General features: G+C 53.8%; 10 protein-coding genes across 10 annotated transcripts; 6 read left to right on the top strand and 4 right to left on the bottom strand.

Moving 5' to 3' along the window:
* Positions 1–210: 210 nt before the first annotated feature.
* Positions 211–1840, top strand: bcsl1b-1 (putative mitochondrial chaperone BCS1-B; the record flags this gene model as incomplete). The annotated part of the gene is made up of 2 exons (XM_037328721.1): positions 211–435; positions 497–1840. The coding sequence occupies 2 exons, from the start codon at positions 211–213 to the stop codon at positions 1838–1840; spliced, it is 1569 nt and encodes a 522-aa protein (XP_037172912.1).
* Positions 1841–2577: 737 nt separating this feature from the next.
* On the top strand, positions 2578–4437 carry CGCA056_v013476 (uncharacterized protein; the record flags this gene model as incomplete). The annotated part of the gene is made up of 1 exon (XM_037328720.1): positions 2578–4437. The coding sequence occupies one exon, from the start codon at positions 2578–2580 to the stop codon at positions 4435–4437; it is 1860 nt and encodes a 619-aa protein (XP_037172911.1).
* A 1131-nt stretch (positions 4438–5568) lies between these two features.
* Positions 5569–7395, top strand: HXT5 (putative glucose transporter HXT5; the record flags this gene model as incomplete). Its single annotated transcript, XM_037328719.1, has 4 exons — positions 5569–5860; positions 5898–6884; positions 6961–7213; positions 7278–7395. The coding sequence occupies 4 exons, from the start codon at positions 5569–5571 to the stop codon at positions 7393–7395; spliced, it is 1650 nt and encodes a 549-aa protein (XP_037173417.1).
* Positions 7396–9289: 1894 nt separating this feature from the next.
* CGCA056_v013474 (uncharacterized protein) lies at positions 9290–11685 on the bottom strand (the record flags this gene model as incomplete). Its single annotated transcript, XM_037328718.1, has 2 exons — positions 9290–9879; positions 11649–11685. The coding sequence occupies 2 exons, from the start codon at positions 11683–11685 to the stop codon at positions 9290–9292; spliced, it is 627 nt and encodes a 208-aa protein (XP_037172740.1).
* A 2131-nt stretch (positions 11686–13816) lies between these two features.
* On the top strand, positions 13817–14842 carry cel61a-1 (Endoglucanase-4; the record flags this gene model as incomplete). The annotated part of the gene is made up of 1 exon (XM_037328717.1): positions 13817–14842. One exon carries the CDS (start codon positions 13817–13819, stop codon positions 14840–14842), a length of 1026 nt encoding a protein of 341 aa, XP_037172738.1.
* A 2276-nt stretch (positions 14843–17118) lies between these two features.
* CGCA056_v013472 (putative MFS-type transporter) lies at positions 17119–18910 on the top strand (the record flags this gene model as incomplete). Its single annotated transcript, XM_037328716.1, has 4 exons — positions 17119–17318; positions 17384–18223; positions 18289–18527; positions 18591–18910. 4 exons carry the CDS (start codon positions 17119–17121, stop codon positions 18908–18910), a joined length of 1599 nt encoding a protein of 532 aa, XP_037172908.1.
* Positions 18911–19526: 616 nt separating this feature from the next.
* On the top strand, positions 19527–20556 carry ACTT2-1 (Abhydrolase domain-containing protein ACTT2-1; the record flags this gene model as incomplete). Its single annotated transcript, XM_037328715.1, has 3 exons — positions 19527–19590; positions 19647–19755; positions 19812–20556. The coding sequence occupies 3 exons, from the start codon at positions 19527–19529 to the stop codon at positions 20554–20556; spliced, it is 918 nt and encodes a 305-aa protein (XP_037172910.1).
* A 127-nt stretch (positions 20557–20683) lies between these two features.
* ALD2-1 (Aldehyde reductase 2) lies at positions 20684–21857 on the bottom strand (the record flags this gene model as incomplete). Its single annotated transcript, XM_037328714.1, has 4 exons — positions 20684–20985; positions 21038–21137; positions 21195–21548; positions 21597–21857. The coding sequence occupies 4 exons, from the start codon at positions 21855–21857 to the stop codon at positions 20684–20686; spliced, it is 1017 nt and encodes a 338-aa protein (XP_037172909.1).
* Positions 21858–23074: 1217 nt separating this feature from the next.
* On the bottom strand, positions 23075–24577 carry CGCA056_v013469 (Ankyrin repeat domain-containing protein 50; the record flags this gene model as incomplete). The annotated part of the gene is made up of 1 exon (XM_037328713.1): positions 23075–24577. The coding sequence occupies one exon, from the start codon at positions 24575–24577 to the stop codon at positions 23075–23077; it is 1503 nt and encodes a 500-aa protein (XP_037173433.1).
* A 792-nt stretch (positions 24578–25369) lies between these two features.
* On the bottom strand, positions 25370–26933 carry CGCA056_v013468 (uncharacterized protein; the record flags this gene model as incomplete). The annotated part of the gene is made up of 3 exons (XM_037328712.1): positions 25370–25400; positions 25573–25762; positions 25817–26933. 3 exons carry the CDS (start codon positions 26931–26933, stop codon positions 25370–25372), a joined length of 1338 nt encoding a protein of 445 aa, XP_037172902.1.
* Between the last annotated feature and the right edge of the window lie 231 nt (positions 26934–27164).

Genomic DNA, 27164 nt, shown 5'->3' with positions numbered 1-27164 from the left:
GCCGCACCTCGAGACACTTCATAAGCCGTCTATTTCAGCTTTGATAAAACTCTCACTTTGAAACCTCACCAGTACCGGCTCAATATTTCTTAGTGTTTTTGCTACCAGATTACCACTTGGAGCTGGCCAGAACACAGAATCATGGAGAAAGTACCTTGCTCCTTTGACACGGAAGGCAGCTCCTTTTCGGACACTCGGACGTTCAGAGAGATGGACAGCCAATCATGGGGCATGGACTCACTTTTTCCAGGTTACAGCATCGCCGTGGAGCTTTTCAAGCGACACCTGGGATTCGACTTGTCCTCGTATGTTCCCTTCATTCTTATTCTGGGAATGACTGGGTTTGCCTGGACGTACATCGGGGAGCACGCCCGCAGAATCATAAATACTTGCTTCATGTCTACTGCAGAGATTCGACCGGATGACGAAATTTACGTAAGCTTATCTCATTTCATTTTGCATTTCGAAAAGTATTTATTGCTAAACATGAACGCAGAACGTGATCATGTCCTGGGTTGCCAGCCAACCATTCTGGTCCAACTCAAGGCATTTCATTGTCAACATGGACCTCAACTCGTCGGTATGGTCTCCGTGGGCGTGGAGAGACGACCTTGAGGATAGCATTGTATCGCCACGGAACGATAAATTCCAGCCAAAGCCTCTGGCATACACGCCCAGCTTTGGCGCACACCTGTTCTGGTACAAAGGGTGGCCGATTTTCTTCAGGCGGTACAGGGACAACCAGCGATCGAGTTCCTCGAATGTGAAATGTGAGACGATTAGTCTCTGGTGTTTTGGATACAGTCCGGCTATCCTGAAAGATCTCCTTGACGAGGCTCACAAGGAGTATCTTAGGATGGACGATGACAAGACTATGATCTACCGCGCAAACCTGCAGCCACGCTTTGGGCCCACATGGCAGCGATGCATGGCAAGGGAGCCAAGACACTTTTCGACAATTGTCACTCAGGCCGGTCTGAAAGAGTCCATCACCGACGACATCACAGACTATTTGTCGCCAGAGACTCGGATGTGGTACACGGACTGTGGCATTCCATGGAGGCGAGGATACCTGTTCGCTGGTCCCCCAGGTACCGGAAAGTCGTCTTTCGCATTTGCTCTTGCGGGTCACTTCAAGCTTCGCATATACACCGTCAGCCTAAGTTCATCAAACGCATCTGAAGAGAACTTGGCGTCGCTATTTACCAAACTCCCGCAGGTCTGCATCGTCCTCTTTGAGGACATTGACGCTGCCGGTCTCACTTCAACCAGAGACCCTGCTGCCGGGAAGGACGAGCGCAAGTCTTCTGGTAACGGAAAGCTGTCCTTGTCTGGACTTCTGAACTTGCTAGACGGTGTTGGCAGTCAGGAAGGTCGCATCCTGATCATGTCGACCAACCACGTCGAGAACTTAGACAAAGCGCTTATCAGGCCTGGCCGCGTAGACATGACTGTTCACTTCACAACCGCGGATACCCAGATTACAGCAGCAATTTTCCGAACTGTTTTCGCGTCATTGAACAAAACAGTCACGGGAGAAAAGCCCAGCCATGGTGAACAAAGGTCTCGGGAAGCTTCTTCCCGAATTCAGGAACTTTCGAAGCAGTTTGCCGCCAAGATACCTTCGGGCGAATTCAGTCCGGCTGAGGTCCAGGGGTATTTGATTAAGCACAAAAAGCAACCGGAAATTGCTATTTCTGGTGCCGAGGACTGGGTGCAAGCTATGAGACTAGAGAAGGTGGCTGTGAAAACCTCCGCAGCTGTCCCTGATAAGGGGGAGGAGGAAAACAGTGCCCAGAACATGGGCGAAGATAGTTCCGATGGGGATTCGAATGCCTGAAGATAGTGGGGAGTTGTCCCCTTGAGCAGCCGCTCCATATAGTTGCCTAGTTTAGATCATTCTATAGTACATTCTCAGTCGTCGTTAAGCAGAAGCATTGTGGAGTTTCCCATCATATTCCCGGCCAACAGAGGTCTAAGGAAGCCCAGACACAGCCACTCCGTCAGGGTGGTACTAGATTCGGACTCTGGCCTAACTAAGATATGTCCCCAGTCGTCCTTGGACTCAGACATGCAGCATTATTTCTGTTGTAGTCTTTTATTGCTGAAGTAGTCGTGCAGGTTGCACTCGGTTGTTGATGGCTGCGTACTGACCCAAGTCAAGAAAGGCCACCTACTCTTTGATCCTACCGATCTGCATCGTCACGGGCGCCAAAAGGAGACTTTCTTTTTCTTCCGGATTCAATTTTGATCCCATTCGTGTCACCAAAAATATCAGCGATCTTAGTAGGAGGTTGCACTTCCCCGCATTTCATTTCGCCAGATCTTGATCTCAATCTACCGTATTCCCGTATATCGTACGTATACCGTAACCCCAGTTTTCCTCGGCACATACGGGGCCTCCGACGGGCCCGACGTCGATCTTCAAAACGGATGGAGGAAAACCTTCAACAGCACTAGTATTAGCTTCCTATAAGTATGAGCAGAACAGTTCGTTGGCAAAATCTAGATATCTAGCTCCGACACGCCTAGTCCAGTCCATAACAAAGCTCGCGGTCGCAGCTATCTCACTCCATCATGTTGTCGGCACATCTGGTCGTGGGATTGAGCGCCTGTCTTGTCGCTGCGCAGTCCATTCCATCGCCTCCTGCACCCGAAGCATTCCAGATCTTGGAACTCCCTCTGCCACCAGTTGCACCTACCGCGGATGAAGGTGCCTGCACAACCGACATCAACCCTCATGGCACTGGCTGCATTGCCAAGGCGGTAGGCGAGTTCCAAGCTGGAGATTTTACTCCTGACGGCAACCATATCATCGCCAACGTGGAATTTGTCGGGGCCGCCACTGGAAGCATCTACACTGGCGAGCAGCTCATCGTCATCAAGACCGACGGCACAAACTTCACCAACGGCGATCCCTGGAAGTGCATCAGTTGCGGTATACCTACAGCCAACGCCATTTCTCTGGATGCTCAACGAGACTATCCTCATGTCTTTCGTAGCGGCACCAAGGCACTCTGGGGTCACAACATTCTCGACTGCGGGGGTGAACTCCTTCAAAGCAATACTTGCACCCCTAACAACACCCATATTTACCCGATTCACTGGAACACCGCGGCCGATGGGTCAGGTAAGGGTGGGAGCCCACGCGAACTCCGTCTGCATCCGGACGATGCCCACATGGGCTGGAGCTCTTTCACCAATGACGGCGGACAGTTCGCCTACTTTGGTCGCCTTGAGTTCAACGCCGCACCCACTGTTGGCGAACCCCTTGCTCCGCGATACGACTTGGTAGACGTAAACCTCCTCGTCGACCCAACTCGCTTCGAACCTTACACTGTCAACGGAACCGAGCTGACTATCCATGATGACTCCATCAACGTCGGCGAGCTCCGCGGTTTCAGCGGTAACGGCGAGGAGGTCACTTACATCGCCAACCCGCGCGAGTCGACAAACATCGACCTTTTCGCGGTGCACCTCGAGACGGGCGCTGTCCGAAGACTGACCAGCCACCCCGAGTACGCCGACCCCATGGCCTTCTCAGCCGACAATGACTGGTTCATCGCAATGGACACCCGCGGTTCTAATCGCCAGATGTGGATGTCGGGCATGCGCGGCGTTCCTCCCCTCATTGACCTCGTCGCAGTGACGGTTGCATCGTCCACGCGCAACAATGGCCCACGCCGCTTCTTCCAGCCCATTCTGATCGACCGCTATGGCGATCGCGGGGATTACTACGGTCAGCAGGTCAACGCTGCAGGTGACGGCAGCAATGGCGCCATCAACGATCCCAACTGGAATGGCAGAGCTGACCCGGCTTTCTCACTCCACGGCACCAAGATCGTCTACTGGCAGGCCCTCGTCGTGTCCCCGTCATGTGGCGGGGAGAACCCCCTGCCCTGCCCCGAGTCCACTGCACAGGGCGGACGAGAGTACCGCATCATGCTGGCCCACCGCACCGGCCGCGAGGCCACCACGCCTGCGCCGGTGTACAAGGTCCCCGACGAGATTCCCTGGGCCACCCCTTTCCCACCAGGCTCAACTGTTCCAGCACAGTTCACAGTGCCCCCTGGAAACTATACCCTCAAAGGCAAAGTCTCCGGCGTTGCTGATGTGAGCATCACCCCGGATGCGAACAGCGTGAGCGGCTTGGGCAGCGTGGCGGTCAACTACACGAACTTCTCAGACGACGGCGATCACATCCTGAACGGACACGAGGACGTGACGGTCAAGATTTTGCTGCCGAACTTCTGGGCCAACCAGGTTGACTGGGTATCTGACATTGTTCAGACAGGTGTTGTGAATGCGACCAAGTCGACGGGACCCGGCGAGTTTCATTTGATCATTGATGCAGAGCTCAACGTGTTCAACGCTAACGGCACTTTGACTACGACTATTGATGGTGTGGAATACAAGCAGCCTGCAAATGGAACATGAAATCGGTTTCCGCGATTCTTCGATCGTAGATGACTCTTCCAATCTCCTATCATAGGTGGAATCTTGTAAATACGTACGCATTCATCAATACACTTCATCATACCAGTCATATGTGACTCTTATATCGATGTTCCCTGTTCCAGAATCACGAAACTGATATTCTTTTACCTCCTCGCCCGCCTCGTCGTCACTTTGTATTGCTCACCATGCATCTTCTAACGTGACAGTTTTGAACGAACTCACAGGAGAGTATTGTGATTCTCCGTCTAACCGTACCCAGCCTGCCTCCAGAGCAACCTACGGTACAAGTTGTTCTTTAGCGTCTCTATTGTTTTTGATTTTTATCTTTTTCTTTGCGCCTCTTCCTCGCATCGCTCACGAGGCTTCGGCCAAATGTCTACCGAAAGGAGCTTTCTGACACGCCAGACCTCCATGCCAACAATGCGAGGCTATCAGTTACTTTCCCAAACTAATTCTGTTGGGAAAGTTTCACCGTCATCACATATAAGTAGCTTGTTAGTTATACCACCAACGTTCGGGGTCTAAGTCGAGGCCGAGGGCCAATGAGAAGCGTCTGTGTACGGGATACGGCGTACGCGAGAGGCGTATGTTCCTTCCGGCAAGTGGAGTATCTGTGTGTGGTGCTTTGTTAACCTCGATGTAGAGACTGCCCCCTTGCCAACAAGTAGAGGCCGGGCATGATTGTAGACAGACCCCTCAATAACGAAATCCTTTTGGTTGGCACATTCCCCCTCGATAGAGTCTAGCCAACAGCCCATATGTTCCCCATACTCTAGTCGCTTGCGGGGTCCCCACCCCCAGATCGCCCATGGTATAGCCTCGGGGTTGGAAAGAATCCGGGGATAGTGGCCACAGGACCGACGTCAAGGCTCTCTCGTAAACAAGCAAATGTCGGACGATTTGGCACCACCAAGCCGGAACAGCTGATCAGAATGAACTTCCATGACGGCCCGGACGCACGCCTCCTCGGCGCATTTCGGCGGTTTCGCACTAAGGCAGGCCGACGAGCATCGTCCAAGACAGACATAAATATCACCAAGTCAGCTTCCACAGAATCCGGAGGATTCCATAGCGCATCTGCAGGTACTTCTTGAAATATTGTCGTTCGACATGACGTCCTCCCGCCCGAACACGGAGAAACCGACAGATGCGGTGGACTACATCGAAGACCCAACGGATAACGGCTTCAAGAAGGGAGATGCTGCCGTCGACGCCGCCCTTCGAGGCCAAACCGTCTCCGGCTACGAGTCGCTGACCATCTGGGAGACTGCAAAACTCTTCAAAGTCGCAACCATCTCATGCTTCGCCGCGGCCTTCAGCGCAGCCACCGATGGCTATCAAATCGGGCAAGCTCCCCTTTTCACCCGCACCACACCCAAACTTCAACCCGCTAACATCCAACGTAACAAGAATGAACGCTGGCATCGTCGCCAACAAAGGCTTCGTCCGCCAATTCGCCACCCTCACCGACCCCACCGGCAAGCCCTACCTCGACGCCCCGATCCTCTCCGGCTGGAGCTCCATCATGTCCGTCGGCCAGGTCCTCGGCATGACCACGATCCCCTTCATATCCTCCCGTCTCGGCCGCAAAGCCGCCATGTACACCCTCTGGCTCGTCCTCGCCGAGAGCCTCGCGCGCAGCTGGCCCGTCTGGCTCGTCGGCAAGCTGCTCGCGGGCATAGGTGTCGGGTGTCTGCAGTCGACGATGCCCATCTACATCGTCGAGGTTGCGCCCGTCCGAATTCGGGGCGGGTTGTTGATGTGTTACTCCTTGTGGCGGACCGTAGGTACCTTCTGCGCGCATGTAGCGCTGCAGAGTCTGAATAAGAAGGATGCGTATAACTATCTGAAGCCGATTTACACGCAGTGGGCGCAGATTGGGCTGATGCTTCTCATTTTCGTATTTCTGCCCGAGTCCCCTGCGTGGTGCGTCACAAGCGGTCATGAAGAGCGTGCGAAGAAGTGTCTCGTCTGGTTAAACCGCGGCGTCGAGGGTTTCAATCTCGAACAGCAGTACCAGGCCCTCCTCATGACACTCGAGCACGAACGGGCCGTGGCGGCGGCGCAGAGAAGGGAGAAGTGGCATGCGATCTTCCGGGGCACCGACGGCATCAGAACGCTGGTCTCGCTGTGGACCAACATGTCACAGCAGTTCATCGGGCTGATCCTCTTTGCGACGTTTGGGACGTACTTTTTCCAACAGGCCGGGCTGCAGGACCCATTCCTGATCAAGGCCATCACTTCGTCGATCAACATCGTCACTATTATCGTCACAATCTTCTCGGCTGATCGGCTGGGGAGGCGGTGGATCGGTTGCGGGGGCATCACGGTTTGTTGGTTGTCGTGCGTGGTCATCGGCATCATGGGTGTCGTCAGGGAGACTAACGCGACGACATATGTTTTTGTGCTGTTCGCCTGCTTCTGGAGTGAGTGTCCCGGAGATCTTGATATTCGAATTCAGTCTAAGCTTTTTTGTGCTGACACCGGATTCGACCCCACTAGACATCGGCATGACGGCCAGCGGCGCGGCCGGGAGGGGCTTCATCGGTGAGATCTCATCCCAGAGACTCCGCCCGTACACGGCCGGCTTCGGCGCCGCCTGCAGCTGCGTCATCGGCATCGTGATGAACGTGCTGGTCCCGTACATGGTCAACGCCGACAAGTGGAACTGGGGGTATAAGACGGGCTGGTTCTACGCCGGGGTCGGGCTGCCCTTCACCATCGGCATGTGGCTGCTCATTCCGGACACAGCTGGGTAAGTTTGACCTAAGTTCTCAAATCCTGAAGTTGAAAGTCACATGCTGATGACTGCGTCTTAGACGTTCTGCCGCCGAGCTGGACGAGTTGTTCGAGCGCAAGATCAAGCCATGGCGGTTCCACAAGACGCAGACGGCCACGCAGAACCTGGTCAACTTGCAGAAGTCGGAGCAACAGTAATTGCATGATTGCTCCAGTTCTCGTATCGTACCGAGCTTCTCGGACTTCAACTCTTAATCAAGTTCTCACACAAACCATGTTTGTCATTTGTCCAAAGCGCTCACTCGCATTACTACGTCTCCCAGCCCACTCTCAACCGCCACCTCGGCGGGGACCGTTGTTGCCGGCTTCCGGCTGCCGAAATTACCGCCAGGCAGTGCCCCGTGAGGCCGTGATGCCGACTTTGCCGGCCGCGATAAGTTTATGGCCTTCTTTGCTCCCCAATCCCCCTATTCGACCGACATTGCGCAATCGCTAGAAGGCAATAGTATGGTGGAATATTGACTTGCAGAAGGCCCGCCAAGAAATAACCTTCGTGGACCGTTCTGATCATGCATAATCAGTAGTCTGAAAGCTTCTTACTCTATTGAAGGTTATCGCGTACCGTGGGCAAAGCTTAGCTCAACGTTGTGGTCTGCGATTCCGGAGTGCATCGGGTATGCAATGCGTGTTGCCGTTGTGCTCGTCTCGTGTCTGTCATTGTGGCTGCAGACAACAAGCTTCATGTCAGCAGGCTCGTTCTTGAGGAACCAGCGGCGCTGGCTACGAAAACTAAAAGACCCTGCCACCGCATGTTTCCTGCCCAATCGGTCCATTCGGCGATTGTCGTGAATCGATTAAGACTCGCACCACGACTGAGCAACTCATGCCGCTTACCCACATTGGGTATTCCGACATGAAGCCACCGACACGCCTACGAATGTTGAACAGGCTGTGAGACTGGGTCAAAGAATTGTTTCACCGTTCGATTCAGCGAAAGACAGAACATCCCGAAGGCAATCAATCTATCGCCGCAGGACCGGGCGCTTACCGCAGGGGGCGCGGGAGATGTTCCCATTTCCTCCAGTCACTTATATTGAAACATCACCGCGACCACCTGAATCCGACAGGCGCCTCTTAATTAGTAAAATCGGCTTCCCGTTGCCGTCCTCCGCGGACACGCACCGCGAGAAGCTTCTAGCTGTTTTCGTGTAAACTATCCCGAACACGCATTTCCTGCACGTCCTGGGTAATTTTCACCCGCGATCACCAAGAAATCGGCGGTGGGGTGAAGGGGCAGATGCGGAGGCCAAGCTTTTGTGTCATGTAGCGGGCAGACGACGTAAACAAGGGGCAGCGCATGCACGCACAGGAACAGCAACACCGCAGAAGTGATCGGGGGAAGCCGACCACACTGCACCACCAATCCGTGCCGATGGCCCGATACCTTCCAGCAGGCCTCGCTTGCCCACCCCGGCCTCCGTCGCAGATATAGCGGTCAGAAGCCGAGTGTTCTTCCATCCCGGGAAGGGAAAAAACAGGTCGAATGGATCCCGGTATCGAGTCATATCGTGCTGGTGGGGAGGGGAGGGGGGCCGTGGGCCCGGGTTGCTGGGCCGCATGCACAAAGGTGAATGGGTGTCCACAGTTCGGATGAGAGGTCTTGATGTTCGTAAAAAGAATCGAAGATGCGAGTTGGCGCGATGATGGCATGAAATGTCTGCCGTAGTCTAGACAAGGGACAAATTGTATGGAAATCCCTACTCACGGCGCGTAAGCTATTGGATGGACCGTAGAAACATGTTGTTGCAACAGAAGCTTGTAAACCTTTGAGATATGAACGGGCGCATACAGTGAAGCAATATCTGACTACCTAAGTACAAATCTCTAAGCAAGTTGCTAGCATATGAGAGGATTGAGCCTTCATGTATAACACCTCACCATCACTAGTACACTGAAAAGCAGGTACTGGGTAGTAGTAAACCGCTGTAGAGTGACCTATTCGTACCTAAAAGTCTAAACCTACTAAAAACACACAGCCAAGAAGCAAATCCGACCAAAACTAACAAATATTCATACACGGACAGAGAATCCCTTACATCCACCCACCCCTTGCCCGCCCGCGGCCGCCACCAGTCGGCACAATGCTCACCCTGCCATACTTATCCACCACCGGCGCCGTGCCCGCCGCGCAGAAGTACCCGCGACTAGAATCATGCTCCCTATCAAACCCCTCCGGGCCCCAGCGCGCCTCCATCTCCTCGCGGGTCTTGTTCTTCGGCTTGCCGTCGCGGATTCGCAGCTTCTCGAAGAACACGTACGCCGCGTAGAAGACGCTGCTCGTGTTGCCCGCGGTGGGGCCCTTCTTGGCCAGGAAGTTGGTTAGCAGGTTGCCCGCGATCTTGTGCTCCGAGTCGGCGCCGTACGCGGCTTTCACGCAGGCGCGCAGGAAGGCCGCCTTGGTGACGCCCGGCTTGCGCAGGTGCGCGTTGATCTTGGTGCGGACGGTCTGGCAGCTGTCGTAGATGGGGACGGACATGTCGTCGTCGCCCGGGAGGGCGATGCCGGAGAGGTCGGGGAGGGGGTCGTCGTCCTTCTTCTTCTTCGTGGTGGTGGCCTTCTTGGGCGCGGGCGCGTCGCAGGCGTCGTCGACGGCGTCGGACTTGCGCTTGCGGGACTGGGGAGCTGGCTGTGAGGGGAGTGGTTCACGATGTTAGTCGTGGTGTGCGATGATGTCACTGGGCGCTTCGCGGGTTCTAGACGCGTCTCATTTCTAGGTGTATGAGTGAGTAAGACGGCTTGCTTAGCCGCTGAGGCGTGCAGACTTGCATAACCGCTGGGTTACATGCTAAATTTCTATAATGATCTGATGATGATTTTGATTGATGCAGGTAAGATGCAAAGAGATATTCGCGGTTGCGTACCTTTGCGGCATCAGCAGCACTGTTGGGCGCCCTTACGCGATTCGCGTCGGCCTAGGCCAGCGGCGTTGCGGCAGCAGCTTTCTTGGGCGGCATGACGGATGAGATTAATTATGGGACGGGTTCAATTGGGGATGTAAGACGGGAAGAGTCCCGTGATTCGGCTCCGGTGGTACGGCAACGAGTTGGTGAGTTGATTCTGGAAAGGCAACGATGTCTGTGTGTGTGTTCACAAGAAAGGGACCCCCATCGTCACGTTACGAACAGGCCGGAAAGCGGTACGAAAATGCGACAGAAGACCAGACGCGTCGAGGGGTCTCGAATGCGGTAAGTGGCTCCCGACGTGGGAGCCGGTTCAACTGACCGCAACGTCATCGGTAAACAAGGCTTTCCCCCTGTGTACTCTGTACTGTGCCTGTGTACGTACAACTTCACAGCACTCTACAGATCAATCATGTTGTGTGCTTGCTCCCCCTTGTAAGCTACTCTCAAGGATTCTCAATGGTGGACTCATGGAAAACACCAGAAAAGGCCTGAAAGGGTAAAAAGCTCGGGACAATGTGGGAGGTCACGGCTGGGAGCCCTGGTTCCCGCACCATAACCTGAGGGAACTGCAAATTTGCTCCATCAGGCTGCTGTGCGTCTCAATTGCCGTCCTGAGAGAGGCAAGGAAAAAGATGGCGATGCCGTGCAGGCGGAATAGATTGCGAGATAGATTGGCCCAGGAGGTGTTCGCTGCCAAGAGTTGATGAGTTGAGGGTCCCCGAGGGTGGAGGAGTCGGTTTCAGGGCGTGCAAAATCTGGGTCAGGGGCTGCTTGCCTGCGCTCTCTGCCTCTCTCAGAGCATTCAGCGCCTTGGGATGTGGGCATGTCGGTGAGGTGTCCCCCTGCATTTGGACTCTTCCTTACGGATACCCCTGAACAGTTCTTCCCCTGCCTCTCTCCACAGCGGACATGACGACCCAAAGGAACGGCCACAGGGCAGGCATCGTCAGGGAAGCCCAGAGGCCATCATCCATGGGTTCAGGGATGACATCCCCCCTAACCCACGGTCCGATGAATCTTCCATAGCTGAACTCAGGGCAGATTGCAGCGCGGAAAGAAGGTGTTGGTCCGGGCAGGCACAGAGTTGCGGCTGCTGGGCGATCCCCAAAATTTCTGCCCCCAAGGATGGGTCCCGTCAGCTTTACCCCCGAACCACACTCTGAACATGATGAAAGAGAACAGTCACCACCACCACCACCACCACTTTCTCTGCAGAGAGCGGCACAAATCACGCACAAGTCTCTGCTTAGCCCTTGAACCCCGTGCAGCAACGATCGAGACCGCTGCCACACAGAGTTGCGGATAGATTAACCTACAGCTCCCCTTCCGAGGCTAAGCAATAGCGCCAGGCCACCGTCCGCATCAGCATCCCGAACCTGGCAGCTCGTACGAATACGTACGGACACCTGCATCTTCATTGAGGCACAGCAAGTGAGGCATCGATGCCACGAGTTCGCCCCCCTTCGACTCCATCTTCATCCCGCCTACCAAGTAACCAGCGTCTCCATTGAATCTCCTCAACCATGGTCGAACCCATCAGGCCAAGACGGCAGCCGGTATTGCTCAGCCAGGGCTCTGGCTCTGGCTCTGGCTCTCCATCATAGCACCAACGGCTTCCGCATCGAGCCTCTTGGCCAGATCCGCTGCTTCGAGAACAGACGCTCTTGGATTTGGGGGCATTGAGCGAACGCCAAGCGCTGCCGTGATCCTTTCAGCCTGGGCAAACAAGGCCCAGAAAAGCCCCAAGGAAATGAAAAAATACAACACTGTCAGCACATCCTCATCCGGACGGAGGAGCAGTCCCCTCAGTTCATCTCACGAACCACAGACGTGGCGTCTCTCCACCCGGCGTTTGCTTCTTCTGGTTTGCTCCCTTTTATTGGCAATGTACCCGCCCGCCTTCTCGGACTCGTCACTCGTCCCCTTCCCAGTCGTGTCAAAATCCTGCAAAAGTTCTCCAGTCAAATCGGATATCGGCTTCACTGGAACCATCTAGACCAGGCACACATACAGGTGGGTGGCCAACTTGGCAGGGCTCAGTGAATCCTCCCAGTCATCCATCAGTCAGGCTGCACTCTGCAGGCATCCAGGCGTCAATCATCCCGCTGCCAAACCGGGCACCGCCCTGTACGAGTTTTCCATGGCAGTGCGGCGTGTGCTGACATGCAGGAGCAGCAGCATCAGACAGAAGCAAACATGGACTGAGAGGCCGCTGAAGCGCTGAGATGAACCGCCCAAACTGCAGTCATCCTTGGCCGCATTCACCTTTCTCATCCCAGCTCAGCCTTCCGCTGCCAATATCACTTCATCTCCTCTGCTCATAGTGGCCTCCGCTTGCTTGGCCGTTGTTTGTTATTGTTGATCCGGGAAGCCATGCTCTGAGTCCGCCTCTTTCTCTTTCTTGGTGTACAGTCCGCTTCAACCTGCCGTGCATCGGTCTCTGAGTCCGGCCATCGTCGCCTAGATTATCGAGGGCCTGATCACCATAACCGTTGCAACTATGATTTTCCCTCCGCCTTACCTCCCCCCTTTTTACGCTGCAACTCCAAGCCACCACCGCGCCATTGCCGTGCGCCGCCGAAGCGAACGACAAGTCCGCCTGCCGCGTAGCATCTCACCATTCTGGGCCGCCTTAAAGCTGGGCCCGGCTAGTATGTAGGTATCTCCTCGGCGTGCCTACACTACCGGGCTGGACTGCGACCTAAACCCTGCACGTCGGGATGCTACCCAGGTCGTCACCACCTTTCATTTACGCTGAAACGGCTTGATTTCGCGATAGCTGCCCAGCATGGCCAGTGTCCCCGCTTGTTTTCCCGCCCTGTGGCCTATGGGCATCTTTCCAGCCGCCATGGCCTCGTCTCGGCCGTAGCTACGATCCCAGATCCCGGCCCCGTTCATCCCAACCCCACTACCTCCCCCTCCTTGTCGTTCTGGAAATGCAGGGGCTCCCGTCTCCTGGCTTTCAACGACGAACCCCGCTTCGAGACATTCTTTACACCAACCCACTGCATCACCACGGCTCCTCACTGCACACCAAGGAGAGACGAAAACTGTGCCTGTCACTCTGCCCACCGCCTTGCGCCGCTGGACCACCTGGATTTGCGCAGGGGCTCCTTGGAAGCCATGGCACTCCCCTGGGAGGGGAGCCAACCTCCGTGATCATTGATGGACGGAGATGGGGCCGCGGTGGTGTCCTGCCAGCATGTATGTCGACATGGGATGAGCGATGGCGCCGTCTCCTGATGGTCCCGCTCGAAATTGTCCTGCAGCCACGCTTACGCAGGCGGCCGGTCCCACGGACGACAACGACGACGACCTACGAACGGGGAGGGTAGGCAGGCAGACGCTAGGTATTGGCGCCTGTGGATTGTGGTTTCTGTGGTTCCCTCTTCCTCATCTCGAGATATAAGTCTCCCGTGTCGTCGCCCTCAACATTCGCTTCTCTCCTTCTCCTCCTCACCCATCAGGCTCATCCGCTGCTTTCCATTCCCACACTCTTTCCCTGCTTTTACAGCACCTTTCTTTCATTTTTGAAAATCATTCACTCACTTCATTGACTGAAGTTCACTGTTCGACTTGAAGTCTTTCCACTCACTCACTCCACATCAACCATCCCAACTTTTGGAAACCCCAGCCAACCAAACACAACCACCAAGATGCCTTCCTTCAAGACCTCCGCCGTTGTCTCCGCCCTCGCCGGCGCCGCCTCCGTCCTCGGCCACGGCCACGTCAACTACTTCACCGTCGACGGTAAGGAGTTCCAGGGCTACGACGTCACCTCCTACCCCTACATGGCCAGCCCCCCCGAGGTCTACGGATGGTCCGCGACCAACACCGACAACGGCTTCGTTGACCCCTCCTCCTACGCCTCCGGCGACATCATCTGCCACAAGGGCGCCAAGAACGCCGCTCTGACCGCCACCGCCGCCGCCGGCGCCACCGTCAAGTTCTTCTGGAACACCTGGCCCGAGTCTCACAAGGGCCCCGTCATCGACTACCTCGCCCCCTGCGGTGACGACTGCGCTACCGTCGACAAGGCCACCCTCGAGTTCTTCAAGATCGGCCAGAAGGGTCTCGAGGATGCCGGCAACAACCAGTGGGCCAGCGACGAGCTCATCGCCAACAACAACACCTGGTCCATCAAGATTCCCGAGGACGTCAAGCCTGGCAAGTACGTCTGGCGCCACGAGATCATCGCCCTGCACTCCGCCGGCCAGGAGAACGGCGCCCAGAACTACCCCCAGTGCTTCAACATCGAGATCACCGGCTCCGGCTCCGAGGCCCCCGCCGGCACCCTCGGCACTGCCCTCTACAAGGCCACCGACGCCGGCATCCTCATCTCCATCTACAACTCCCTCAAGTCCTACGTCATCCCCGGCCCTGAGCTCGACTCCAAGTTCGCCACCGACGGCTCTTCCTCCGGCGGCTCCACCGGCGCTGTTTCCTCTGCTGCCCCTGCCGCCACCACCTCCGCTGCCGCCGCCGCTTCCTCCGCCCCGGCTGCTGTTACCTCCGCCCCCGCGGCTGCCACCACCTCCGCTGCCGCTGAGGCCGTCTCCTCTGCCCCGGCTGCCACCTCTGCCGCCGCTGCCCAGCCCACCGCCAAGCCTTCTTGCGAGGAGAAGCGCCGCCGCCGCCTCGCGCGCCGCATGGCTCGCCAGCACAACGTCGTCCGCAACTAAATTTGCTCTCTCTGAGGCAGACTTAGACACGGCGGTATGAGACAAACAATGGTTTGTTGGCTTTTTTCAAATGTACATATAGACAACACCTGTTGGGAAGCTTTTTTGGACAGCAATGTGGAACTGTGGAAAAATACGGCTTCAAGCCGTCCTTCTCTCTCACTGCGGCGGTGCCGGGTGAGATGTATCTAGATGAATGGGAAGGGGTGGGCTGAATAGATTGGTCGTCCTGACATTACTTCACCTTTCTGTGATCTTTTCGATGATGTGATCCTGCAATTGTGACACTGTTCGGAGACTTTGCGTGACCATCCCGCAGTCGCTGATCCTCCAAGCTGCTCCACAACAATAGTTGGCATCATATCACTACCGAAACGTGAGCGTAGACTCCCCTTAGTAAGACAGGATAATAGGTGAGAGAACAGTACTTAGGTAGGTTGAATATTCGCCAGCATCTTCGGATTATCCTTCGCTTGGCAGCAATCAAGCCGTAACGCCCTTATTTCCCATCCCGTTTCGATCCGTGCACGAGGGGAAAGTGTTGAAAGGATCCCGTAGCCAACGAAATCAAAGCCGTTACAAGCACCGGCAGCATTCCGTCGTCCGAACCCCATGACTCGGGTCGTTTCTCCGTCCGGCTTTGCCGACCGCCGGGAGTCATGAGTTGCCCCATGCACTTAATGGCTTCCCCCGTTATATGATTCAACACGGCAAAGGAGGAAGCTTGACTTTTCCAATTGAGTTGGCATGGATATATACTACGACGTTTGACGGGACTCCCCTCCGCACCGACGCAAGCCACACATGGCGTTCGCTCTTAGCCTCACCAGCCACAGCTACTTATCAAGCCGTAAAGCCACACATGAATAGGATGCCTATGTGGCTGTTGCTCGGTATCGTATCAAAATCTCCTGCACTCATCATTGGCTCTCCCACGCGATCCTCGCTTATCGCCCGGCATGAAAGAGGTTGCATGTCTTTTAGACATTGGTATTGATCAAGTCTTCGACCGCGGGAGACCAATCGCGGGGGGGGGGGCGGCAGATCTTGGATTAGTTCTCTGGAATGCTGGGATTGATACAAGCGAGGTGTGGCACGGCATTTGGTGCCTGGATAGAAGACATGATCATCTCTGTGTCACCCTTCGAGGTCGTCATCGAACCGAACCGCTCTCGTGGATCTGGGGACATGCAGAATCTGCAGACGTCGATGAAGGTCTGTGAAACATGATTCTTTCACATCTAAGCTGAGAAACAGTAGTAAACGTTGTTCAAGCCTCCAAAACGGCGCGCGACCGTGCCACGAGGGTGATCATCCCATCCGAAACCTTCGCCCAAGCCATGCGTGGAGATTGGACCATCACCAAACAACACGCCACGATAAGCCATCAAACGCCTTCTTCCTAAATGTGTAAATTTGACGATTAAACATAAGTGCTAGATCATCTCATCCTGTGTCTATTTTTGCTGTAACTATCAGTCCTAAGTGTTGGCCTCATGCAAGCAAAAGCTGAGGGCATTTCCAGAATCTCATCCAAGCCCCGCAAATCTGCAGGACGTGTAGCAGCCTTTCTGCTTCGAGGCAACCAAATGCATCTGCAACATGCTTCCCGGGGGTGCAGCGGCATCTTATCAGGCTCTGCACGTCTTGGTCGTCATCACTCTTCTTTCCAACGGTAGTCCCAGCTTTTGAAGGCAGCAGATAAGACTATGATGGGCTGCTGTGCTGCAGATGCGACGGTCCTTATCTCTTGGCGGGTCCCCCCTTGTCTCCCCCGGGAACAACAACAATCCCTTCCCCTCCCGGGTTGCCTTATCTACGGCAGCTCTGCGACCACTCAAGAGGCACAATTGCCATCATCCAGAGCCATTTTTGTCCAGTAGGATGTTCGGACAGGCTTATTCAAACGGATTTACTAACAGGCGTCTGGGGCAGTCATTGGGCAGCTCGCAATGCAGGAAAAAGCTTGTCTGTTTTTGCGCACATCTCCCTTTCGCGTGGGAGGACGGGATGAGCTGGGGTGAAGGTGTCGGAGGTTGTCCTTACTGGCTTACCATGCAGTGAGGATCATCCAGATAAGAAAGTTGCATGTGAATTGATATATGTCTGTCGCTGTCCCGGTTATTTGGATTCAAAGTTCGCGAGCTGCTTGCGGTGACTTTGTGTGATTCTGAGATACCCCTTTTTCCGGCGACTTGGCTTTTTGGTTTCTTCCAGTCGCTCAATCGCATCTTCGCATTGTTTGAAACCATTCTTGAAGGCAAAGGCGACTCGAGATGGCCGACTACATCACCGAAAAGGAGAAGACGATCCCTCCGCCATCCGGGGAGCACGGAGTCGGCAAAGCGACGCAGGAGGTCACAATCACAAAGGACGGCTTCAGCGTCCACCCACAGCCCGTCCAAGATGACCCTCTCGACCCATTGAATTGGTCCGCCTTCCAGAAGAACAGCATCCTCGCTATTGTGATGGCTCTGTAAGTTCCTCACGCCTGAGACATTGGCCGGTTCGCGACAGAGCTAATACGACCCAATCTCACAGCTATTTCATGTTCACCTACATCACAACAACAACGGTGCCCTCCTTCCCCGAGCTCCAGGAGCAATACTCCCTCACCCTCGAGATGGTCAACTGGACCGTCGCCATCCCCGCCCTCGGCCTCGCCATCGGGCCCCTGATCTGGTCCTCGCCCGCCGACATCATCGGCCGCCGGCCCATCTTCATCCTCGGCACCCTCGTCGCCTTTGCATCCACCATCGGCGCCGCGAAGGCCAGTACCTACGGCGGCTACATGGCCGCGCGCCTCTTCCAGGGCCTCGGCGTCAGCCCCGCCGCGACCGTCGGCCTCGCCATCATCAACGACATGTTCTTCGAGCACGAGCGCGGGCAGAAGGTCGGCCTGTGGGTGCTGGCCATCGACCTCGGCCTACTCGCCGGGCCGCTCATCGGCGGTTTTATTGATCTTGTCGACCACTACTGGATCCAGTGGCTGACGGCCATCTTCTTCGCCGTCATCCTGGCCGCGGAGCTGGCCTTCCTGCCCGAGACGCTCTACCCGCGCGACTACATGCTCTCCAAGACAAAGGGGCTCGTGCCGGCGACGGGTGTGGTGGATGAGAAAGCTTTGGAGACCGGCACCATGGGCGCCGATGCGGTCGAGATCCAGAGGACGAAGAAGCTGGCGTTCATCAACGTCAAGCCCGTGCCTGCGATGAAGCACCCCAAGTCGTGGGACTCGATCATCCGCTTCGGAAAGCTGTTCAAGTTCCCCGTCGTCCCCATCTCGACCGGCGTGTACTGCTTCGGGTGGTATTGGTGGGTGTTGTCCGTCATCACGATGATTCCCGTGGCGTATGTAGACTACTCTCCGCAGACTCAGGGGTAAGTTATTTTCTGTTGCAGGTCCTTGTCACTCATTAATGCATATCTAACACATTGTCGTCTAGTCTCTTTTTCATCGGTCTCATTGTCGGAACCCTCATCTCCGAGATTTTCTTCTCCGGCAAGCTCAGCGACTGGCTTGTCATCAAGCTCGCCAAGCGCAACGACGGCATCAAGACGGCCGAGATGCGTCTCTGGCTCGCGTACCCCGCCGCCCTCCTGACAGCCATCGGCCTCATCATCTGGGGCGTCAGCATCGACAAGGGGTATCACTGGATGGTCGGTCAGGTCGCCTTTGCCTTGTGTAAGTCACCGCAGTTTCGAAGAAGCTACATGTGCATGTTGCTAACATTTTCTGTCTTCAAAGTCGGCGCAGGAATCCAGATGGGCAACACCGCAATCTGCTCATACGTCGTCGACGCGTACCCGCTCCAGAGCATGGCGGTCATCACCTTCTACGCCGTCCTGCTTAACTTCAGCGCTTTCGTCGACCCCTTCTTCATCGCGCCGTGGGTCGATGGCGTGGGATACTCCTGGACGTTTGCGGGACACGGTATTATCACGATATTCTTCTCCATCCCCGCGCTGGCGGCACTGCACTGGTTCGGCGGGTCTATTAGGCAGCGATGCGGCGAGCCGGACTGGGTGAACCCGGAATATGACCATGATATTGTGCGGGAGACGTGAGGATGGAATTTAAAGATGATTTAAAATAGAGAGATAGATACTAAATGTAACCAAGAGCGATGATTGAGTGAGAACAATAACGATTGTGATGATCAAAATAGATTGAGTTGTCGCGTCTCTTGGAAAGAAAATGCCCGAAGAGCCTGAAAGGCCCGCGAGTCAACCCCGCGCGTCGTTTCAAGGTTTCGGCCAAAGCATGATGACCTTCCATACCTGGGCTCTTATAATCTGACCAGAAGAAACATCTTCAGCTTGAAGGCAGACACAGGCGACAGGGAAATTCCTCAAAAAGTCGTTCAAGATGGCCTCGACAGTCTTTCATGTTCGTGAGCATGCCATCTCATGCCCGAGACTCCCGAAAGCCAACGAGGTCGGACCTGCGTTCGTCCGATTAGCAGTCAAGCAGTACTCGCCGCGAACGGTCTCATCAGCTCACCGGGTAGCTGTCACGATTGTTGCTGCACATGCGAATGGATTTCCAAAGGTGAACACATCATACGTACGACCGCTCGACTCAGAAGCTCGATGCTAAAAGCACCAGGAACTCTATGAGCCCATGTGGTGTCATCTGGAACATCGACTAAGCGCTCGGGGAATTGGTATCCACTCAATTTGGATGGCAGATTCCGCCTTCCAGGGCAAGAGTCTCTCATTAAATGAGGCCTGGCAATTTTCGGATCGTGGGTTGCTCCCCGTCATCATAACAAGCACCATAGATTAACACGGTTGCATCAAGTCTCGTGGCAAAACCATTCTGAAGACCTACTTCAGCTAATCACACACTTCCGGAACCAGATGAAGCAGCCCATCATTGGGGTAGGGCATAGTATGGGAGGCTGTCATATGTAAGTCATCGAACACAGGCTCCTACGCGATTGATTTGAGGCTAAAGGGTTGACAGAGCTACAATGTCTGTCATCAGCCGCCGTATATTCTCGTCAATGATACTGTTGGATCCTGCAATCAGCCCACCGGAGGTGGGTCTCGATGGGCTCGGCTTTGATTATATGACCCTTAGGCGAAGAACCCATTGGCCGAATCGGGAGGCAGCTGAGAAGTCTGTCAGAAAGATGTTCAGCACCTGGGACCCCAAAGTCATCGACCTATTCATGGAATTCGCCATCAAGAACAACGATAACACCGCGTCCAAGGGACCAAGCAATACAAAGTCAGTGCCACTGGTTACGGAACAGTATCACGAGCTCATCAACTACCTCAAGCCAACCTTCATCCACGGCGATAACACAAAAGAGCCAGAACTTGTCTATCAAACCGGCCTTGTCGACATGTTCCACATGCTGGTTCACATTACCTGCAGCACCTTCTTTCTTTGCGGCGGCAGAGACACTCCAAGCGATAATGATATCAGGGATTACTGGCAGACCCGAACCTGCGCTCTGCATTACGCAAAACAGCCCGGAGAGAGGAGACGCGTTGACGTCAAGGTTTTACCTGAACTGGGTCATTTCCTCGCCATGGAAGACCCCAAGACTTGCGCTGAAGTGATGGCTAGTTGGATGGCTGTTGAGTCCGATACATGGCTGCAGTTGGAACGAGCAAAGGGAGGAGGTATCGACGGGTTGAGTGTTAATGAGAAGAAAGCTTTGGCTCACAACTGGATGGAGTCTCTGCGGGCTAAGCTCTGACGCAGTAGGTTCATAGAAAACTACTAGAACTCATCTAGGCTCAACTTGTAGATCGTGAACTTTCAACGGACTGCGGTCAATTGGTTCATGTGCAATTTCATGTGCAGACAGACAACTAAGAAGCCTTTCAGAAATTGCGAATTCCCGCCTCGACGCTCTCCTTCAATGGCGTCCAGCCCTTCTGTCCAAAGTACGTCTGCAACAGCTTCTCGGCCTCAGCCAGCGGTAGCACCTGAGTCAGGTCATGCCCATCGTTCGCGTACTTTTCCGGGATCAGCTTGTTGTCTGGTCTGAGCTCACGCAGGACGTCAATGAAATCAGACACGTTGACCGGGCGAGCGGCGGCGAAGATCCTCTTGGACTTGACAGACTCGGCGAGCAAAGCGACGATGTGAAGACGCGCAACATCACCGGCGTCAACGTAGGGTTCTGAGGTTTGTCAGCGTGCAGGTTCGAAACGCCACGGCAAGCCATCACTTACGAGGCATGAAGGCCTTCAGGGGGGCGTGGTTGCCTGTTAGCACGTCGGCGGCCATTTTCATGGTTGAACCAGACATTTGGGGATGCATGATTTCTCCAGTCTATTAACGTCAGCTACCAGACCTTTCGGCGAGTTTGCAGTGGTGTAGAGGACTGACGGTGAAGTTCGGAAGGATGGTGTTGAAGACGTAGCCTGGCTTGTGCTCCTCAACCCACTTCCAGGCAGCTTTCTCACCCTCTGCCTTGGAAGCTGCATAGACCATGAAAGGCATACGGTTGGCAGGAGTGTTCGGATCCCAGGCTGCCTTGATCGCACGCTCATTATAAGTCTTCTCATCAACAACGACACCAGTCTCATTCGCCTCGGGAGTAGAGGCTGCAAAGGCAGACGAAGTGAGAACGACCCGCTTGATGCTATCATGCTTGGCCGCAGCTGAAAGTGCAGTCTCTGTGGCCTTCACAACGAAGGGAATAACCTTCTGAGGGTCGTTGCTCAAAGAAAGATCTGAAGCCTGAGGTCTATGTAAGTAGATGAAGGTAATTTGTGGTGAAATTCTTACGACAAGCACGACACCGGCAGTGCCAGCCATGGCATGACCGAGGGCTTCCTCATCCTCCAGATGCGGCACGACGACCTGTTCAAAGACACCCTCACCATACTTACCGAACAGCTCCCTCAGCCACGGCTTTTCAGCGCGAACCGTACCGCGAACATGATAGCCTAGCTTCAGTAGGTTATCGATGACATGCGCTCCAATGTATCCGTTCGCTCCGGTGACGAGGATGAGCGAGCCTTTGGGCAGTGCTGTGAGATCTGACATGGTGATTGACTGATGTGGGGCTCTGTATGGTAAAATGTGATGAGTGCTGGAAGGGGTTCCAACAGGGACTGAAGATAGTGCGTGAGAATATATGGACTTTTGTACCGGTGTCGGCGTTTACTTTGAGCAACTCGTAAACGGCGACGGCAATTCCTTGGCTTCAATCCCACTGCTTGTGACAGGTTCCTTACAGTGGGTGTGGCCCAAGGAAACCCCATCGATTACTAGCATTTCCAAAATTTCCACCGCGGGGTGGATTTCTGTACACGCCGCGACCCCTCTTGGAACTTTGGTGTGTAGTGTTGCTACTGCGATAGTCTCTGTGACAACCTGGTCAGGGTTCCATATATGACGTATTCGTGACGCCCACAAATTCTCATCTTGTGAAGTTGTCCACAAGACTTGAGAAGGGAACTGAAGATTACAAAACAGAACTCGGTCTGTCTCATAGTCATAGCTGGACTCAAGGGATAGGAAGCTCAACTTTGAGCGGGAGAACTCTAGCTCTGGTTGTATTCAAAGCTTCAATGTCCGAGACATTCCCGGAAGCCCCGGTCATTGGGGTGGAGACAGGCGGCTACCCTCGGTGCAAGTCAGGCGATGACTTCTCGCGAGACGCGAGACGCGAGGAAGAGGCACGAAACCCCGTAGTCGTTGATATTGCTAAACTCCACAATGCTCCGTATTCAGACGAAGGAATTGTCATCTTGTGGAAAGGTTGCTGTTTGGTGCTCCATAAGGTAGATAGTCCTTCTGCTCACGAACCTTCTCATTGTTCAAGCAGTGGAGAAAATGATGACATGCCTGGAAAAGAAGAAACCGCCTGCAAGAAGACTCGTCATTGTGACCACTGGGATAGTCATATGCCACCGCAAAGAACCTCCTTTTGTACAATAGGAGAGACGGTAACAAAACGATGCAATCGCATTTTTTTAAAGCTTGTGATAGCTTCACTTGAGGAACCCAAATTTCTTATGCTGTTGCCTTCATTATGCATCGCTACCGCACCCTGCTATTTTGATAACTAATATCAGTCTTTTTGGGCCCTTAGGCCACATAGTTCTGGTCTTTTAGCAAGATTTGGACCCCGTCCACTGTCGGAAAGACTATAAGCAGATAACAAAGTGCAAATAGTCAGAAAGCTTGGCATGCAGAGTACTCCGATTCCCTGGCTATCTGCTGATCTTAGTGTCCCTTCGGGTCCTGAGACCACGTATCTAGGGGTTTGTTCTTTGCCTTTTCCTTCGTAATCTAGCGAGTTGGCCTTCTATTAGCCTCTTTTCTGACACGCCTCTTATGTTGAACCCGCTCCTTGCCTCGCCGTATTCTACCAGCAATTCTGCAATCTTCAAATTGCCGCCTCTTACAGCACTTTGAAACGCGGTTCCGAAAGGACCAAAGAGGTCCTTGTCACTTGCACCAAACCCGAGGAGTATTTGAACAATGTCCTTATGTCCTCTGTAGCTTGCAGTTTGAAGAGCAGTCTCGATCCCATGAGTCGTGTTGGGGCTTCCGCCACTTTCGAGAAGTAACTTCAGAATTTCTTCGCGGCTCTCGGTGGCCGCGGAAAAAACCGACTTTCCAGTCCCTACGCCACTTTTTAAAAGTAGCTTGACAATTTCGACATGCCCCTTCTCAGTCGCAATAGACAAAGCTTGCGTTTTGCGGCCCGCAGCGTCGGTATCAGTATCCTTCGCAAGCAAGATCTCCACCAACCCATAGAGGCCGTTGTAACTTGCAGACCTCCAATCCTGGGCGGTAAAAGTCGCATACGAGGAACCATCAAGAAGTGCCCTTACTACAGCGTTATGGCCGCCTTTGAATGCGTCGTATATCCACTCGCCTTCGATGCAGCGCGTGATATTAGCCTCCTCACACTTCTGAAGAATCATTTGCAGGATTTTGACATGGCCTTCTGCACAGGCAGCCTTGACTGCCTCGCTCCACCACTCCCAATCGTTGGCAGCAGTGATCTTCCGAATCAGAGGTCGGAAAAGCTCTTCGTCCCCTCTGGACGATGCACACACAACGGCAGTTCTGTCTACCTTTGCACCTCTCGCTAGGAGGACGTGGAAAGTATCATCGTGGTGATGCTGTATAGCTGCCGCGAGGAGACTTTCATCTTCTCGGGCACTCAAGAGAATGGCATCTTTGTCCAGCAGTAGCTCAATCGCCCAGGTAAGTCCTTTTTGTGCCATGCGATATAGCGCTGAAGAATTCCCTGCGGAGGGTTCGCAGAGTATATGAAAAATCTCGCAGTCGATGAACTTCTTAACCTGGGTTTCGACCTGTGAGGTGTTGGCGTGAAAGGCGTGTCTCATCCAGTAGTCTGCAGCGTACTGTGCAAACGGATATCTCATCTTGGTGAAGATGTTTAATGCAACCCCGCGAAAAGGTTTGTAGTGATACCAGGGCGGCGCGGGTTCAAGGTAGTAAACTGCGTCTTTGTCTTTGTAAAAGTTCAAGTCTTTGATATATGTGGGCGAGACGAGCTTCACTTCTGACAAATATGCAAGACAGACTTCTGTGATCGAGGTAGCGGCCTTCGCTAACGATGTCGCAAAATGGGCAGAAACATCTTGCGACAACCGATCAGAAATTAGGTATTCCTTCACGGTAGCATGCGCGAGCTGGATCTCCATATCTCCCCGGTGTTCGTTAGTATAGCCGATGACTACCAAGCCGGAGCAATATCCCGTGATCTCCTCCGGTATCGGCATTCTGTTGTTAGGGTTGAACCCAGGCTTCTCCTTAAGCTCTACCGCCAGTAGATCAACAGCTTCTTTGACTCAAAGTGGTCGCTCGGAAAAGGCAAGAAATTGCAAAAGTCGTATGGACTGTTCTTCCGAGCGTTTCGGGATTCTTTTAAGAATCGCTGCGTACGTATTTGCTAGATCATCCGGCAGAGCATTTAGCTCTCTCCGTAGAGTAGCAGGGTCCTGGCAGTGTTGGAGAGCGTCAAGTTGCAAAGCAACCCATCGAAAACTCCAATTCAGTGTCAGCGGTACAGATCAAAATATAGATGGGGCCTGCCTTACACGCCGTTAGCCTTTGCCACCAAGTTGTCCTCGATCTCTTTCTGAATACTCTCATAGCCCTTCCGACGCCATCGTTCGAAGGTTCCGCGCGTACTGAGTGTTTCGTGGACATACGTACGTATATCCTTTCCAACCAGCTCACCACCCAAAGTCATTCGACTATTGGTCGAATCCTCCAAGTAAAATCGAGTCTTGTGTTCCCCGCGACATGTGAGAAGGAGACGGATGGATAGTGGAGATTCAAGTAGGCCCTTTACCCAAGGCATTACCCCTTGACCTTTTAAGCCCATCCCTGCCTCGCATTCATCAAGTGCATCAAGTACCATCCAAATTTCTGCAGTGCACCGAACCATGCTCTCAAAAGCCTTGCAAAGAGACCGTGTGCTAGGCTAGGCTGCCTTGCGCCGTCTTTGTGACTGTGAAACAGTGACTTCAATTCTGTCCTAGCGTCCTCACTTTGGCTGCACAATTGACCTATGAGCGACCTGATTGCACCGTCAAGCGACTTTCGGCGATTGTCAGTAACGGCGAAATTAAAGAAGACGAGCGGATGGCTTTGGTGCATTGAGCCATGGAGCAAGTCGTCGATGATAGTTGAACAAAGGGTGGTTTTGCCGCAGCCAGGCTTGCCGTGAACCCAAACAGAGAATTTTGAGCTTTCCTTCCAGGATGCATACGTTTCGCTGTCGAGAAACCATTTCCCCGTGCCGTCTTGGCGATGTTCCAATGTAGAGTTGTGGGTTTCCCACACATCGCAAGGAGAAAGCCAGTCCTTGATGTTCTGTGAAAGCTTCTTGTTGTTTAGATGTTGAACACCTTGATTTGCTTCTTTGGCGTTTGATGTAAGCTGCGATATGTTCTCCAGCACTATGACAAATGTTAGACATGAAGCATCTACCTGATAAATTGATCTTCACTAACTTTCATCAACGACCTGTTTCAAATTCGGAGACTTCGCGACATCCACGGCGTCGATGACCTGAAGAAGCTCCTTTGAAAATGCTGCTGCTGTTGCTGCTGCGTAGTTTTGCCATCGATTATTCTTGTGACCGTCTGCGTAGTCGCAAATCCCCCGAATAACTAGACAGGGGAAAGTGTTCATCAGTCCGGCTGCTTCCATCTCGAAGCAGATGCATTTTTCATCGATTTGCCTTGATATTTCATCGCGGCATAGACTATTCTTTATGACCGAATTTCCCGAAGCGATTATACCATAATGAACTACCGGATCGGTGGAGCGTCGTTCTTTTCGGGTCACTTCGCCTGCGCGGTCACAGAAAACGCAATTGCCAGTTTCCAGTCCGGCTTCCTCGGCATTCCTATTCTCGACCGATGGACTCTGAATAGGTTTGCTTAATCCTGCAGCCGTATTGGTCTCCGCGGACATCTCCACGTGTGGAACAGACGATTCGAAGAGGCGGTCGTTGTGCGAGCCTTGGTATACAAAGGCAGGATCGTCATCGTCCGGCTCCGCCAATCTCGGGGAGCGACGAAGCATTTGTTCGAGAATATAGGGAAGTTCAGAGCCTTTCCGACGCCGCTTAGCTTTGAGCTTTTTTAACCCTGTGAGAAGGACCGTAGGAGGTGGAGCAAGAGATCCAACGTGCTGAAAAGTACCGTCTTGTCGCTTCTTTCCTAAGTCATACTGAAAGACTCCCGAGCTTTGGTCAGTTGGCTGACTAACAACGACGTCCCCAAGGCGTATATCGATATTCTTCTGGAGCTTGGGGATTCCAGCGCCAATGCCGACCATAAGACCTATCCGAAGATGCGGTAAAGAGCTAAGCAGACTGTATGCGGTAGTCGCTGCAGAAACAAGGCCGTATCTTCCCTCGGGCAATGAGGCGATGACAACGTTATGAACACCCATGCGGCCCCATGTGTAGCAATTATCGTCTCTTTCATGCTGGACGAAGTTTAAGGGGTTCCCATGTTCTTCGTCGAGCATCGCTTCTACAGCTGTAAGTTCGTTGGCAAGCGCAGTAATGAAGCCTACGGAATATTCCGTAGGATTCGAAAGCTGTTTAGGACGATCCATGATGAGTGTGACCGTTCTTCAATGAAGTAAGAGTGTTCGCAATTATGCGTGTGTGTTGGGAAGATGGGTAGCATCCCAGCCGTAATCTCTTCGCCTGCGTAAACCTCGGGTCTACCTGTGCCACACAGTCACAAGCAGTTGGATGATAGCGGGCACCAATGCGAGGCGAGCACCGCAAATCACCCCGCAATGATGCCTGATTTTTCTTGGCGGCAGGGGAAGGCTGGAAAT

The sequence above is a fragment of the Colletotrichum aenigma genome (assembly GCF_013390185.1).
Source record: "Colletotrichum aenigma strain Cg56 chromosome Unknown KSG_Cg56_contig09, whole genome shotgun sequence".
NCBI classification, from domain to species: domain Eukaryota; kingdom Fungi; phylum Ascomycota; class Sordariomycetes; order Glomerellales; family Glomerellaceae; genus Colletotrichum; species Colletotrichum aenigma.
This window is presented reverse-complemented; position numbering and strand designations above follow the sequence as displayed.